We start from the raw sequence: 17,403 nt of genomic DNA on the forward strand, positions 1-17,403 counted from the left end.
AATTTAAACTTAGTTCATAACAGTTTTGAAGCGGTTGCCCCTGTCGTACTGAAAAATGTAAATCTGATAAATGCAGTTTTTGGCTATGATATCTTTAAACCAGTTACGGCATAAGCGTCAACCTAAGACTGTCAACTCATTAAATGAGTTTACAGTCTTAGCTCATTGTGTCGTTTTTCTTTGTAACATTTTTGTAGACTGCACATCTAACCAGGTCGCTCGATACTGAAGCCATTTATTATAAATCAAAGACAACTCTAAAGATTCTAACCCAAGGTTTGTAATCTTTTTTAATTAGTATGTATTGGAAGCACTATGGCACAAATAAATGGGTCCGTAAAATATTCAATATTTATTTAATAATCCTTTACCCTCATTTCGATCAAATAACCTAAACGTTAACTCAGAATAATGATCTGAAGTTTAACAACACGTTTGTTGTGAAATGCTTCTCATGAAAGTTGCTATTTAAAAAGGGAAGTTTTCTTAATTCAAGCGGCTTAATTCAACATTAAATTAACAAAGTTTCATCTCGTATATAGTGACTCTGCAAAACATCAACATATTAACACTTGAATCTGTCTTTCTGATTATCGACATTAGCGCCCACAACCTCATTTTATCTTAGATTTTAACAGAAATCCACGACAGGAGCATTAAATGTCATTTTATCGTTTGTCCCAACCTGAATAATTTCTACGTATCTTAAGATAAAATACTATCTACATTACTCATAAATGAAATATAATTGTCGCTTTTTACTATTTCCCCAGATAATTTCAGCAGAAATAACTTGTAATAATCAAATTCTTGTATAGACTATATATACAAATAATTAACTTAGATGAGTCTATTTTAATAAGAATAACTATTTCAAATCGGGGTCAATCATTATTAATATCACTTTAATAACGGGCATATATATTATGGAGTAACGCATTTTATTCATCACTTTATCACGCCGTATACCTATAATGGATTATACCCTGCCCTGGTGTTTATCAGGGCCTACTTATTCTGAAACCATCCGAACACCTTGTTATGCCGCATAACGGCAAACAAATGGGTGCAACGGTTGCTCATCATTCATATTAATAGCACTATAAAACGCACATATCAATACTGGTTGATGAGAAGCATGCTTAACAAGCATTTTACTTAAGGAGCTCTCTGCACCACCCAGCCACGACACGAAAATCACATTTTTAAAGTCTAACTACCATAGTTTTGACAAATAAACGCATTATGAAAAGTAAGTTATGCACAATTGTCTTGGTTTAACAGAAATGAAAACGAAAAACCTGGTTTGGACATGTTCATTTTATTGGGATTAGATGGCCGTACCCATGGTATGAAAAGATCGGGGAAATGCTCAGTCAAAATGGAAGAAATAAAACAAAAGATATGATCAACAAGTACATTGGAAATTGTATGACTAATGGCGAGTGAAAAGGGACAGCATGATTGATTCAAAAAACATTTAACATTGAACGTCAACTAAAGGTAAAATAACAGACTTTCAATCATAACATAGAAATAAGTGCAACAGCTGGAAGTGTAACCTTGGTTGCACGCATTATCATGGTTAGAAAATCAGTCGTCTCACCAAGGCAAGCTGAGTACATTATAGTTGTCCTTATTGCAATAAATGATGCGTCTTTTGAAACAACGTTCTTAAATGCATTCCGAGTAAAAATTAAAATACTGCTAAAATAATCTCATATTAATTACGGACCGCCGATTCCAATCTGACAGGTTATTCTAGTTTCAGTTTAGAACAACATCACCGCCTTGGCATGGTCCTAAGATTCATGTTATGTCTAAATAAACCCCTTGCATTGGCTACCATCGCACACATCACCCAATGATAGCTCTTCATAGACCTTTTTGCAAATACCCATTGCGCAAGTGCCAACTGTTGAAGGAGGTGCATGCTGGTCTAGCTAGCGATCAAACTTGATTGCTAGCTAGACCAGCATGCACCTCATTTCACGCCGAACGCACGCGTACCGAATATTTAAGACGTCTTTTGACCTAAGTTCAGGCTTGTGACATCATATGCAAGGGGTCTATAGTAATATGTACAATGTCACTGTTCCCGTACCTTATACACAATCTCCTACTTGATCCAAATCCATCCAATTCAACCGAAGAATGCCCAGAAGAATACACTAACACACATGAGTAACACAGCGAAGATGTTCAGAATTACAGTCTCTTTACGTGTCTCTTTGATGTCTGTCATCTGCTTCATGATTTCCTTTTGTTGTTCTTCTGTAATATCTTCATCTCCACCCTTCTTACCTGTTCCACATAACCAGTCCACGACTCGGCGACCAACAGACGGCTCCTCTGCTTCTGTATTCAACAACAATGAAAATGCTTGTACCTTGTGTTTTCTGTACCTTGTGTTTTTTTTCTTTTTCTCTTAAAATTTTAATGGCTAATTTGTTGATTTTTTAAGGAAATGTTTGTTGATTAATTTCGACAACCAAATCTGTCACTCTCCGTTTTAGTCGACAACAAAATGTTTTTCGTTAGTTAACAGGACATTCTGTCTAACATAGCAGATCTTTATGTTTTATTAAAAATAAAGTTGGCATGAACTATGAAAATGAGAGCAACTTCACAGGACCATTTTACATTGGTCAAGTTAATAACTGTACAGCGTAGCTTCTCAGCTGTAGTTTTCATATGGCAATTATTTCCATTATTTTGAAGGAAACTTACCTTTCTTGAAACCTTCCTCTTCTTCATCCCCACGCATGGGAGCTTTCTCTTCCCTGTTCTCAAGCTTAATATCCGAGATGGCCAAGTCTTCCCGTTTGAGTTCACTATGACGGGTGTGCCACGTCAAACGAACAAGCTACAACAACAAGGAAAGAAATGAAAAGTTAAGTCTGGCTCAAATTGCAACGTCACAGCCAGAGTATTTGCCATCCGGGGTTGGCAAAACAATGGAAAGCCTTATAATGCAAATTAAAAACAGAAAGCCATATTGTTTGTAGAAATGTTACACAAATACTCGAAAATAAGTTGATTTTGTTGGAAAAAAATCAACAAATCAAAAGAGATATTTCAGCTCATGAATCTTTACACAAAGTATCGAGTGTTGCTTTGATTTGTTTTAACACAATATTAATTTGTTTGCTAACATTCGGCGCACTTTGTTTAAAACAATATTAAAAAGGTCAAGGCTTGTTATCTTCCTTGCACTATCCCAAACAATCAAATGATAATTGATGTATAACACTCTGCGATGTATAACACTCTGCGATTTATAACACTCTGCGATGTATAACACTCTGCGATGTATAACACTCTGCGATGTATAACACTCTGCGATGTATAACACTCTGCGATGTATAACACTCTGCGATGTATAACACTCTGCGATGTATAACACTCTGCGATGTATAACACTCTGCGATGTATAACACTCTGCGATGTATAACACTCTGCGATGTATAACACTCTGCGATGTATAACACTATGCGATGTATAACACTCTGCGATGTATAACACTCTGAGATGTATAACACTCTGAGATGTATAACACTCTGCGATGTATAACACTCTGCGATGTATAACACTCTGCGATGTATAACACTCTGCGATGTACAACACTCTGCGATGTATAACACTCTGCGATGTATAACACTCTGCGATGTATAACACTCTGCGATGTATAACACTCTGAACACTCTGAGATGTATAACACTCAGCTATGTATAGAACTCTGAGATGTATAACACTCAGCGATGTATAACACTCTGCGATGTATAACACTCTGCGATGTATAACACTCTGCGATGTATAACACTCTGCGATGTATAACACTCTGAGATGTATAACACTCAGCGATGTATAACACTCAGCTATGTATAACACTCAGCGATGTATAACACTCTGCGATTTATAACACTCTGCGATGTATAACACTCTGCGATTTATAAAACTCTACGATGTATAACACTCTGCGATGTATAACACTCTGCGATTTATAACACTCTGCGATGTACGACACTCTGCGATGTATAACACTATGCGATGTATAACACTATGCGATGTATAACACTCTGCGATGTATAACACTATGCAATGTATAACACTCTGCGATGTATAACACTATGCGATGTATAACATTATGCGTGAAACTGACTGCGTGGTTAGTGAAGGCATTGTGTCACATTTTCCTACCGCTAAACGTTAATAACATTGAGAAGGGTAAAAAGATAAAGCAATTCTTACATATTTCTCTGGGATTGGTTTGGTGAGCAGGCTGACTACAATGGTCACAACCATTGAAATAACAAACAACAAAATCCCAAAGTACAGATAATGAACTTGGGATACGATGCCTGGTCTGGTATCCACTTCACCACAACCTGGAGCTGGGTAAACAAAGTCCAGAATCATGCGCACCATGCCGACTACCAAACCCACCATCAGTCCAGAAAACGCTCCCTACAAGACAAGGTATAAAATAAATGTTATTGAACAAATGGAACTTGCCTTATCTTTTAATTAAGCAACAACTATGATCTTTTTCAACATTACAGAGTAAATTGCCTCATCTATCAAGTGAGGTATGTTTAAAGCTTGAGCAAAGAAAGCAGATTAAGCAATCAATGTGTATTCGATTTGTATAATGATAAGTTCATTAATCCTGCAAGAATGAATGTCAGTTTGTTACTAACCTTCTCGTTGATTCTTGAAGACGCTACAGCTAGAATGAAGACGGCACAGATGGGCGGTGATAAGTAACTTGTAATGGACTGGATGTAGTCAAATAGACGCCCTCCTTGAGCAGCTTGAATAATAGGAATCCATAAGATACTTATTCCACACATTACCAGGATGAACACGCTGTGGAAACAAGCACAAAGTTGGTAAAAACATGAACAACAACCATTAAGACTTAACCTTAATATAAAAACGTTTGGATTAAATACACTTGCATACAATAAAAAATACTGCTGAAAATTTGCTTAACAACTACAATGCAAAATATTTAGCTGCACACATTTTGAAACAATGAGAAAAACAAAAGTTAAGGAAAAATTGAATACACAACTAGCAATTTTAATAAAGAGAAAATGGTATGAAATATAGCCACAAGAAAAATGCTTACAAGTAAGCAGAGTCTATGTAAGAATTGAGTAAAAATAGCTAAGGGCAAATGGCACAGTAAAGGAAAATAAAAATAGTTTGAAAAAAATGAAAGAGAAAATAGAAGTTACACATGGAGATCTCACAATAACAAAGCAAGGAAGACCAAGAAAGGTCAACGACCTTGACTGAATGGTCATAGGAATCCTCACCGTCCACAAATCATGAGTTCTGTTTCACTGGCTTGTGGTCTGATTCGGCGCCAAATATCAATGGTAAAGATTGTACTACTGCTGTTAAAAATAGACGTAAGAGAACTCATGAGGGCGCTCATCATCACAGCTAACATTAAACCACGCAGACCTGAAAGTTAATAAGAAACACAAAAACGTTTAATCGTAAAAAAATACTAGGTTAATTAAAACATCATGGTTTGGGTAATTGAATATCAAGTTGACCAGCGTTTCCGTCTAAAGATATCTTGCATTGGGAATGGTACGTGAACTAAGGTTTCTTATGACCTATAAGTAGGCCTAGGGCCTACAAGGTACAGACATGTCTAAAGTAAATCCCAAGCTTTTTAATCAAAGAGACTTGAAGTAGAACAAGTGACAATGTAATTGTTTTAGCTACATACCTGCAGGCATGATCTTCAGTACCAGTTTGGGGAATGCTGTGTTTGAGCAGCCAGATTCACTACCACAAGCTGCAAGACACGACTCCTTGGTAGCACATGCAACCTCGTCCGGGAACATTATGCGGCTCACCATTCCAGGCAGAACAATCAGAAACATCGGTAGTGTCTTGAGGAACCCAGCAAAGACGGTGCCTCCCTTGGCGTGCGAGATAGACTTAGCTGCAAGGGCTCGCTGGACAATGACCTACAACCATGGCAGAGAAGTGAACAGGTCAGTGGTGGTCAAAGTCGGAGCTTTATTATTATACTTTAACTTCTTGTAGTAACTTTAAAGCTTTGTATAAGCTGATATCAGCTGTCAATAATTCAGGTACTGACTTTGAATTTTTTCGATACTTCAGATTAAGATCTATATGTTTGTGTGTTTTTAGGGTATCCTCAAATACTGTATCTACTTTACCTGATCCGTACACCAGTACCAAATGGAAGATATAGTAATCCCGAAGACCATTCCAGGCCAAGGTAGATCTGAAGTTAAGGGATCTCTAAAGATGTGGAAAGCATCTTCACGAGGGAATCCACATGTTGTATTGGGATTCATCAGCGTTGTGTTTGGTATTGCCTGAGGGTAATGAACTTGAATCTCATCCCAAGAATACTGTTGGAAACCTAAAACGGTTGATACAATAACTCACAAATTAATGTGTTACTCTCTGAAATGCAGTCCGAAATATGCACAAAATTGCAGTTTCTCTTCTGTGGTACATTTTTTTTTAAAGAATAATAAACTGTGAAAATAAATTGAGCAATGTTGGTTCTTTCGAAAACAGTGCACATGCATGGTCCGCGAGTGCATAAATTATTAGGGTAAATGTGATCGACACAACTTCGATAAACTTATAACTTTTTTCTTTTTGTTTGTTTGCAACCTGTGTTTGAATCCTCACTGTGTATTCATATCACACTACATAATGAATACAAGGCTTGTGGCATTTTGTAGCACTGAATACTTACTGAGAATCATAAGAATAAAGGCACCCACTACCATCACAAGCGTCTGCAGAGCATCGGTATAAATCACAGCTGACAAACCACCTAAAAACCAAGATCAAATAGTACATTGTCATCGAAGGTATTATAATATACCACAGCTGAAATAAAGAACCTGAAATGAAGATGGAACACAAATCACATAAAACCAAGATGCAATGATATTGACTAAGACAACATTATGGTGTTGTTGTCTTTTTAAGCCCATTTCTTATTAGGTTTGTGTTATACAAAACAAACTACTGGTGTGGCGTATATGCCTATCCGTCTCTGTCTCTTGCAATATCGTAAGTAACTGTCTTTTTCATAATTTGTGTTGTGTTGATTGTTGTTTTGTTAACTCTTTATAAATAATTTGAATCAGGGCAATAAGTATCGGCTGGTAAATCAGAATATTTCTTAAACAAAACGCTAATTATTAATCAATAAAACGATGTTCAAGACATCATCTTATATAGCGTCACATCACTTACCAGCCACTGTGTACAAGCCAGTAATAGCTAACAGAGAAACTATGGCAACGTACAAATTCCACTGAAGTGACTCTTGAATAAACAAGGCTCCTGCGTACATATCAACCTGATGAGAATAAAAATAATGTGCAGAAACGTTAATCGCTTTGTTACTGATGCTTCTTTAGATTTGTCTTTGCCTTTTAATTTAAAACATGGCGATGATAACAATATTGACCACCATGTGTACAGTCTTTTAAAAAAAACGAAGAAAAAAACTATTGATGAGGTATGAACTGGTTTATTTCATTGTGAACATTCTCCTTCATTCCCTTCCATTGAGTAGCAGCCTATTGGTATGTAACGGAAAAGAACGCTGGATTTTGTACTTAAGAGCCGGAATAGTTTTTGCTGTCAATCGCTTTCGCTTAAACTAGATCAGTTTGAAATACGAACAACAATCCAAACAAGAACTTAGTATAAATATTTTACTTAAGAAACTTGAGAACAAATCATATGAGAGATCAAAGTTGACATCAACAAGCATTTAGTTTTTGTTGAACACCACACAGCGAGATCTTTTTAAGGACACAAACTGTACACAGCGTCTGGGTGTAGATTGAGGGAGATAATAATAGCAGTGGTCTCAACATATATCAGTTGTCAAAACCATACATCAAGATGGACTCCTAGTTTCATGTGACAGTTGTTATAAACAAATACGATGTGTATAATATTTTTAAAAGGGGTCATGATCAGTGAACAGCAACGAGGTCTAGGTTTGTTGATAGAAAAGTTATTGCTGTAGGTGGAACGTGGGTCAAATGTCCAACTGTTGGGGCATTGTAAGGTTTTGTTTCATTTTCGTTCAAATTAGGCTCAACTCAAACTCAACCTCACTATCGCCACAAGTTCAAAGATTTGTGCCGAATCTCCTGAGAATTTACACTGCAACTTTCGCTTCAAAAACGAGGTTACGACCATAAATTAGCATGGACAGTCATGATCGTGAACATGATCTTCAGTTTAACTGAAACAAAAATATATCTGCTAGCTAAGCAAGAAACTGTTGTTGTCCACATTTGTGTGCATACAGTTCTACAATATTCACCCTTGATTCTTACCGATATTTTTGTCAACACAGATAACAGTAAAGCCAGGCAAGCTAAATATACCCGCACTCGTTGGCCACCAAAACGCTTCCGCAAATACTCGGGCATCGTAAACACCTAAGACATAAATCAAAACAAAGGGTTTATCATTAATTTACTTTGCAAAATAAACCAAGTAATAGCATTACTGCAACCAGTGTGATTCAAACATAACTTTTGGAAGGCAGATACGCGCCAATCAAACAAGCTGGCAGGTGAAAAACACATCCGGATAATCACAATGTACGGATTACTTACAACAAAGGTTGGCAAAAATGGCAACATAGCTGAGGATACTTAACGTTTTTCAGTCTCGTGTTTTTTTATCTGGTAGAATGTTCCGCACAAGCTAAATCACAGAAGGATCTGAATTGGATTATGCTATGAAAACTAAAGCGTCTCAAACAATGTTGATTGTCATCAATCTTCATTTCTCCTCTACACTATACTCGTATAATATGAACTATTTATCAATGTTAATGTTAAAGAGCTATTTCTTGAGTGAAAACGAAACGTGTGTGGGAGTTGAGAGAATCAAATTCAAGTTGAAAGGTCAACTTGAAACGTGAATCAAATTTTCTAAACCAGAAGCCACGCAAATGATTTAAGACTTGAAGGTCAAACATTGTTGTTCTTTTAGGAACCCAATTTACGGTCAAACCAAATGTGATCTTACTTATGGGGCAAAAGTTGTTATACACAGGCCTACTCATAACATGTATAAAACATCATAAAACATGGTTTGTTGCTGTTCTTGTTGGTTATTTCCACAGTTAAATTTGTGTTCAAACTTCTATGAGAATATCGGAAGGTATTTCAATAACAGTGCAGATTTGTTAAATTTATAAATTTACATGTCCATCAAAAAAGTATTTTATTTAAGCAATTCTTTTGTACAATGATGTGTTATTCAAAACGTAAATTTACACAACTAAGAATTCAATCATAGTTAGTAATAGTCTAATTTGGGATGTTTGTTTGCGCATCCTCTTCAAAGACCTTCACATCATATTAAAAGAACGTGAATTTATCAGATGTCTTATTGTGATCAAAGTCCAAGTTTGTAGCAAGGGCAGAACAATCAACATACCCCAGCCGACATGTACACAGGAAGAAATATCCATCCTAGGAGCAGCAAAATGAACATTGCCTGAGTAAAGAAAATGACATCCAGATATTAATCAATCAAAGTACATTCATAGATGGTTGAAAACACATTTTAGTACCTGGAATAAAATTAAGTCTCCAATGGTTAAAATATAATTGTAAAAGGCTGATAAGTTTTGTCCTCAAAATGCATTAAAACTGCATTAGAAATATGACGTCCATGAGTGTTAATAATTCCAGTTTGGTATACGTAATTTTTGTTAATTATATTTCATGCGTCATGCACACCAGGCTCAGAACAGTCTAAAAGCTGGACGCCACAAAACTCTACATCACACCAAAGGGACTCGATCACTAAGATTGTGACATCTTCATAAGTTGAAAATGTTGAACAAAACGGATTGTCCAACCTTTAGGGGTACCGTATATTTGATGAACGTGAAACGTTTTGAAAAATGCCTTGCAGCCTGGGTCTACCTGGTTGTTTTTTAATACCTGGGCCATCATCCACGAGTAACAATGAGGGAGGTATACAGTTGGGGACACAATGTGAACTATTTGTTTTCTTCTTCTGTTGAATGCCTTATTTCATAAGAATCAAGCGGTTTTGAGAAATTCCTCATTTATTATGGAAAACCTGGGAAATATCATGGCTGGTCTAATATTATGAGACACAGTATATTGCTACTACCCTGGAAATACCTAAAAGAATACGATTTAGAGTTGGAGGTTCTTTTGTGTCTCCCTGACCAAAGCAGCATTTGCATCAGAGCTAACCGTTTTGATTTAGGTCACATATGTTGTCATAAACATTACTGACATAAGAATTATTTAATTTGTTAGATTTGGCATGTTTGGTATAGCAAATCAAACTTACATTAAATTCAAATGCACCGACAGCCAATCCAGAGGCAGCCCCTGTACCAGCTAGACCAATGAAATGCCCGCTGCCGATGTTGCTGGCAAACAATGAGGCTCCAATAGGCCACCATATTATACTCTTGCCAGCTAAGAAATAACCTTTAAGAGTTCCACGTGACGACTGGAAAGAAGCCTAAGGAGAAAACAAAAATGAAAATATATAAATAGTGACTCAATATGGTTCTTTTACAGCATTCACATTTGACGGTTGGTGTCCTCCCCCCCCCCCTCACTCCCCAACCATCCCCATCCTCTATCTAGTCTCTCCCTATATATCTTCCCCTCCCCCCCCCAGCCTCCCTCCCTCCCTCCCTCCCTCCCTCCCTCCCTCCTCCCTCCCTCCCTCCCTCCCTCCCTCCCTCCCTCCCTCCCTCCCTCCCTCCCTCCCTCCCTCCCTCCCTCCCTCCCTCCCTCCCTCCCTCCCTCCCTCCCTCCCTCCCTCCCTCCCTCCCTCCCTCCCTCCCTCCCTCCCTCCCTCCCTCCCTCCCCCCCCCCCCCCCTCCCTCCCTCCCTCCCTCCCTCCCTCCCTCCCTCCCTCCCTCTCTCTCTCTCTCTCTCCCTCTCTCCCTCTGTCATTACATGTCCATTTCATCTCGGCGTACAAGTCTATTTAATGTGAACGTTTACATACAATTAACTTGAATCATAGATCCAAAACTGAAATGTTAGACTTAAAACCGTGAAGAAAAACAGTAAATTCTAGATCGTTATCTTAACAAAAAAAGGTCTAGTCTGTTTTTTTTTCTGTAGCGGAGAATCTTTTATAACCACTGAATATTTTACGAGTCGTCATTAAACCATGACAACTTCTCTCATCATGTTTGGTTTTGACCCGACAAGGGCGTGAACGATCAGATTCCATGTTTGTTGAGGAACAATACACAAGTGTTTGCAGCTTGTAAACTTGGTGAAGCCTTGCCCAACAAACTCAATGCCTATATTCCACGTCAATATTAGTTTATTGATGGGATTGTTCTCACTGCTTTCAAAGCAATGGGAGACAAAGTTTTCAAAACTATGGATCAGCTTGTACCAGTACTCGCTCCATAAAGATTTGTCTAACTTTTTATTATTCATAGATTCACTGTTTGGTGTTCTGGAAACAGCTTGGATTTGTACGCGCTCATAACGTCACTTCTAACCATGAATAAATAAGAATAATAAAAGTAGCACTACTTCAGTTCACCACGCAATGAGACCAGCGGCCTGGCAATATTGCCAAGATTCCAAAGACCTTTGAAAATTGATCTGTTATTCAATGTCATAGTTTTTTTTTATTTGAGTTATCACAATAAACCTCATAATTTCCTGACTTTTTCTGCAACTGTGTAGTATATTTTAACAATTAATTGCTTTTATCTCTACGATCGGCGGGCCTTATATCCTTGTAAAAAAAAACCTCTTTGTAATAAAGTTGTTTGCCTATAGGCAAATAAACAACTTTATTGTATTCCTTTGTGAGGATCCTCTTTTTAAAAAGGGTCTTTAAAATTGGTTATTGGTGTTTGATTTCGATAGAGAGCAAACAATAAACCATTACATAAATAAACCTAAGAAGGACATTGGGGTGTGGCAATCTGTTTGGAAAATTGTCCTTCATGCGAACTTTTTAAAACAATTCACGCATATTACGATGGTCCACATCGGTCCATGTTTTTTTTTATTATTAAAACCAAGTTGTTTCAACCACCGATTGTATGCCTTCTGGCATGAAGTAATTTTCTGTATATGCAAGATGACTGTAATGAATTATGATCAATGCAGTAACACGTGCATGTATTATAACTCCGATAAAACACTATATAAACTCCAAAGTAATAAAAGTGTTGACCATTATTGACATTTAGGCAACACTTAACGAGTACTTGTAAACTTGATTGGTGGTGTAAAAACACAGTAGCTAAGTTATAAATTTTACACCGGATTTGGTTGGTTGTGTGCGATTGCGCACGAAGCTATAAAGCATAATATTCTTTTCGGGGGGAGGGGTGCCGACAAAATGAAATCATAGTGAAATGCACGAAGCCATACGAATTATTTAGAATACATCAAAAACGATGGAGATTCTCTTTTTAAAGCTAACTTGAGTTGAATTTTCTGTGTGAACATCTGTCGAGATTTATTTACAAGTTGTTACGTAACAGTCTGCATAAATCTATTGTAGGCTAAAATTTGTTTACTTATAGAAGTAATTTTAGTCATGCATATAGTGATTTAAAGGTTTCTGGTCGTTTTTGTTTCAAAAGGGTGTGTATTTTTTAAAAATAAGAATTGGCTTCAAAGCGCTTTTTTAGAAAGTGGTGTTTTAACTAATTAATTAACCTGTGTTTTTAAAGTGCTGGGTTCGGTGCAAGTATTAACTGTTCCGTAATCAGCGGAAGTCGTTACACCCGGATCGGCGGGAAGTAGGCCGTTTTATTATCTCGACTTTGTGAGGGTAGTGCAAAGAGCATTAGAGCATGTAGAACTGACTTCGGAGAAACGGAATCTGTTTATAGAACTCTCGCCGACATGTGCAGCAAGAAACAATCGTTTTAAAAACAGAATAATTATAGATTCAATCGTTTAGAATGACCGTTGTATCCCCTTCTGAGACCTGTAGCCTTAATATACCCCGATTCCTCCCTAGCATCATTGAGGGCAGCCTTATTAACCTAATAACATGGAAATGATGACACAATCAATGGTTACATCCTGGTATACCTGCAGCAGAGCCTCTTTTTTAGAACCACGGTCCGAGGTCAACGAACCTATCCACTATTTTAAAGACACACGGTTATATTATAATGGCCTATATTAAAACCTGTAAATTAGGGTTCCTCTTTGGTCTATACTTGATAGAGAGACGTTTCATTATACCATGATTATACTACCGTTACTCTTTACATTTCTGTCAAGTGTCTACTTGGTTATGCTGACTCCAGTCACAACATTCTGAACACACCATGGAGTAATTATTCATCCATGATACTACACACCTTTTCCCACTTTAAGGTAAATTTCAATCCAAGATGGCGCGGGTTACGCTTTTAATAGTATAGATAAATAATCTATTAACTACACTGCAAAAACTGGCCAGTGTTTAATTTGACATGTGTGCTACCATACAACCGGCATAGCAATGAAATAATTTTAAAAAATACATCATTTTGATGTAAAAGCATGGAGGTAGAAATAATTCCTGCCAACACATTTTGTTATTTTAACGCCCTGTGACTTTAAAATTTTCTATTTGGTATATAAGCCTGTGAGACTTTTTACACTGTTTTTGCGGAGTTCAAATCAACCATGTATCTTAATATTGGGAGTCGACCTTTTTACATAATGGACTAAAGCAAGTCTACTATAAGCCGACCAATACATACCCGCCAAAGCGAACAAACCCACATGCCGCCTTCAGCATCCCACGAAGAGCCCTTTCATTATGCACACAGTTACGTAATATGCTTCTTGTCTAACAAAAGAGAAAGTGCGTAAATCGCTCTGAAGGACTTTTACCAAATTGTGCATATACATGTACACCACATACTACAGTCAGTGGACACTATGACGGCTTGTCCAAAAAAGTCGATATCATTTACTATACGGTTTGTTGTTATACTTCGTCAGAATATCGTTAGCTGACACGTAAATTTTGGGGGTTGTTTTGTGATCTGAACGCTGATTCAAACACTAAAATACCCGATCATTATTGTTGATCTCATTCCAGGTCGGCTAAAATTCAAATAATCAAAACAATCCATACCATAGACCTATAATTATAAACCCACATAGATAAAGGTCCAGCTTTGCTCTATGGTGTGAAGAACTTTATTATGGGCACTGATGGATACGTTATTGTCAAAGATCCCAACAAATGCATAATACTAATAATAATATTTATTCGGGCAATCACATTTACAAGCAAATGTACATTACATTAAACATATTTAAGAAAACACAGTAAAACAACAGTGGGGTGCCCAGGAGAGCATAAAAGTAAAAAAAAAAATAACTATCGCCAAAAGGCGTATGTCTCCTAAATCCCCAAAAATACATTAAGGCAAGAGAGGGCATATAAAAAGCACAGAAGATAATAACAATCACTGAACGACTATAAAAGGCAAACAAGCAGAGATAAACACAATAAACACCGGTAAGGTTTCTTTGTTCAATCCAAAATCATTTAAAAATGTACCCAGTCAGTTTCCCTTGTGGTTTATTATTTGATATATATATATATACATAAAACCGTTGCGGTATCGACGTTTCGATCTGTTTATTCTGCATGTCTTGAATACATACCAGCAAATACAAATAAGTACCAGCTAATCTTATTTTTAACACCTTGAAAAGCTTCAACGCCATTGGTTGGACAACGCCATGGGTTGGAAAACTTTGGGAAAGTCAAAACAGATCGCCAGAGTTTGAAACAACGTTACACAATATTCAAAAACAATGTTCAATTTGTTGGAAACGAAGACACCTGTGATGTATTTCTTTTTATTTAAAAGTTTACAGAAATTAACATATCAATATTGCTAACATTCGGCCGTCCGTCGTGCCAGAAAGGTCTAATAGTTTCTAAAGTCTGATATACCTCCGAGTTCAATTACTGAACCAATACTAACTGAATGTTTGCTTATTCGTACAAGTAGTCTGATAATGGAGAGGTCTCTCCAGTTATACCTCCGAGTTGAATGACTGAACCAATAATAACTGAATGTTTGCTTATTCGTACACGTACAATGGTACAGGCAAGAACCGTTGTAAAATGGGGTCTGGGTAATCATGTGGAAAAATCAGTGCTTTGACGTGCTTTGACGTGCTTTGACAGAATGGCATTTTAGGCTTTAGGCTTTGGGCACTGGCTTACATGATTGAAAATATCTTATTGTGCTCTATCACCACAGAACATAACATTGTTATACACTATTAGTATTAGCCATGGCAGGGCGAACGTACAACTATACTGTAAAGCAGGTAGAAAGCTTGCCCTCATTCGCTCGAAGCATAGAGCAAGATGATCGAAGTAGGCCTTTGGGTACAACTTTACTCCTTACTTTACCATATCAAAGAGTCTTCTAACAAGAGCGGCGGGCGAATTATATTATGGCTTCGACGTCTCGAATCAGCAAACATTAAAGAACAGCTCGTAAATCGTATGGATTCTTCTTTTCAAACGAAGTCAAACTTCAAAGTTCTCAAAGGACGGGATTTGTTTTGCCCATACCAGTACATAAACAAAATCAATCTTTATAAACTTTGTTTGCACTTAGTGTGAACTTGTGTGTAACTCAGATTACAAGATTCATACCAGGTCGTCCTTTTCAATCGGACGAGAGCAAATGAGTTGATTTGAATGAACTTCATCTTAATTAAATGAAATGGGATTAGTAAGCTGTCACCATTCAACCAGCTGTCATTCTACAGGAACCAAGTATAGGCAGGTAGGCCAAGATCGAAGTTATTCCATCCTCCATGGGTTTAATAACCAAGAATACAGTTGACAAAGTTCCCAAGACCCGCACTTTTGTAGCTGGGGGCATGCATCCCGTTTACCACATAGTTCTCTTCATTCATGAGTTTGTTATGGGATTTGAAGTTACCGGATATCGGATGTATGAATAGAATGTTGGCTTTGTATCTAGGTACTGCCATGGTACACACAAAATACTAGAACTTAGACTTAAAGGAAACGCCCATCAATGCTCTACACACAAACAAAAGGATTTAAAGATTTTTAAGTTATGTTTTTAACTAATTTTTTAAGTTATTGAAACAATTAGTGGGCACATGGTGCATTATTGCATTTATAACCCAATAATTAATCCTATGAAGTACCACCATAATAAAAGAATGCATGAAATAAACAATCCATTTTGTAGGAGTTGATTTGCAATGTAATCGGGGTAAACGATAAATCAAACTGATGCATGCTAAAATGCATAGCCTAGGCCTACTCGTCAATTTGCAATTTTGTTAACACTATAACAGTACACCTAGCCTATGAACATTTAATATCTAACTGGTAAGCAAATCATGTATTTAATGACAGGCTAGTCTTAGTGGAATTTTTTCTCTACAACAAATCACTATGATTATTCTCTTGCACTTTCATTTGTGAATCGAAACTTTCTAGTTGGTTCAAATGATTTGATGGTGGGGGTGTGTGAGCCTTGTTGAGCGCAATTCTGACGTGTTCCGTTGTTTAAATCTAGTCGTTTTTTTTCACACGATTCAAGTTTTATGTACCCGCCTGCCTTAAATGTATGACATAGGCCTATGTTTCAGAAACGAAACTTTACTGGAAACAATGAACCGAATATTGTTTTCATGTTCACTACTTGGCCCAAATGTAACACCATTTACACAAGAATCGATCTCTTACTTTGTAAGCGGACGTGATGCGGCCGTCACTGCCGTTATAAATCGATTTTGACCTGATCAAATGAACGTGTAAACGCAGTCTACATTGTAGTGAGTGTTTACAACTCGGGTTCGTGAACGAACTTTAGTACAACCTCCATACATAGAGAATGCTTGCTCAATGCTTCTTGACAACTCACCCATAATCCCACCAAGAGAACGAATAGAAAGTACACCACGATCACTACAATGTCCACCACATTCAGTTGCAATGCTGGACCTTCCATCGTTGCAATTGTACACTACAGTACAGCCACTACTTTAGTGAAGGTGAAAGGAGATCTTTCTGGTTACCGTGAATAGCTGTATGGTCGGGTTGAGCGTGGTCTGCTTCTTGAGCAAGTTGGCCTGCCACGTTTAGCGTTGAGTTTTTCAATGTGGTGAGCGATGAACAGCCAGTTGCTAGTCGAGTCACGTACAACAACTACGATCTTATGAGTTGCCAGCCGTTGTTGTGTTACAGTCAAAACGTGCATGCGTAATAAGTGACTTGCCCTTGTGTAACTGACCAATTACATGCCACGATTGTAGAAACGCCCTCACAAGACTAGTCTCTTTCTCAAGG

The 17,403-nt window shown here is 37.3% G+C and overlaps 1 protein-coding gene across 1 annotated transcript; it reads right to left on the minus strand.

The window, feature by feature from the left end:
* Positions 1-633: 633 nt before the first annotated feature.
* Positions 634-17,244, minus strand: LOC117290352 (sodium/glucose cotransporter 4-like). Its single transcript, XM_033771698.1, has 13 exons — positions 16,979-17,244; positions 10,387-10,563; positions 9,493-9,552; positions 8,376-8,480; positions 7,273-7,378; positions 6,764-6,844; positions 6,210-6,418; positions 5,750-5,993; positions 5,325-5,475; positions 4,701-4,869; positions 4,252-4,467; positions 2,731-2,866; positions 634-2,358 (listed from the first exon to the last, which is right to left on the minus strand). The coding sequence occupies exons 1-13, from the start codon at positions 17,063-17,065 to the stop codon at positions 2,144-2,146; spliced, it is 1,956 nt and encodes a 651-aa protein (XP_033627589.1). The 5' UTR covers positions 17,066-17,244; the 3' UTR covers positions 634-2,143.
* Between the last annotated feature and the right edge of the window lie 159 nt (positions 17,245-17,403).

Source organism: Asterias rubens, chromosome 5 (genome assembly GCF_902459465.1).
Source record: "Asterias rubens chromosome 5, eAstRub1.3, whole genome shotgun sequence".
NCBI classification, from domain to species: Eukaryota; Metazoa; Echinodermata; class Asteroidea; order Forcipulatida; family Asteriidae; genus Asterias; species Asterias rubens.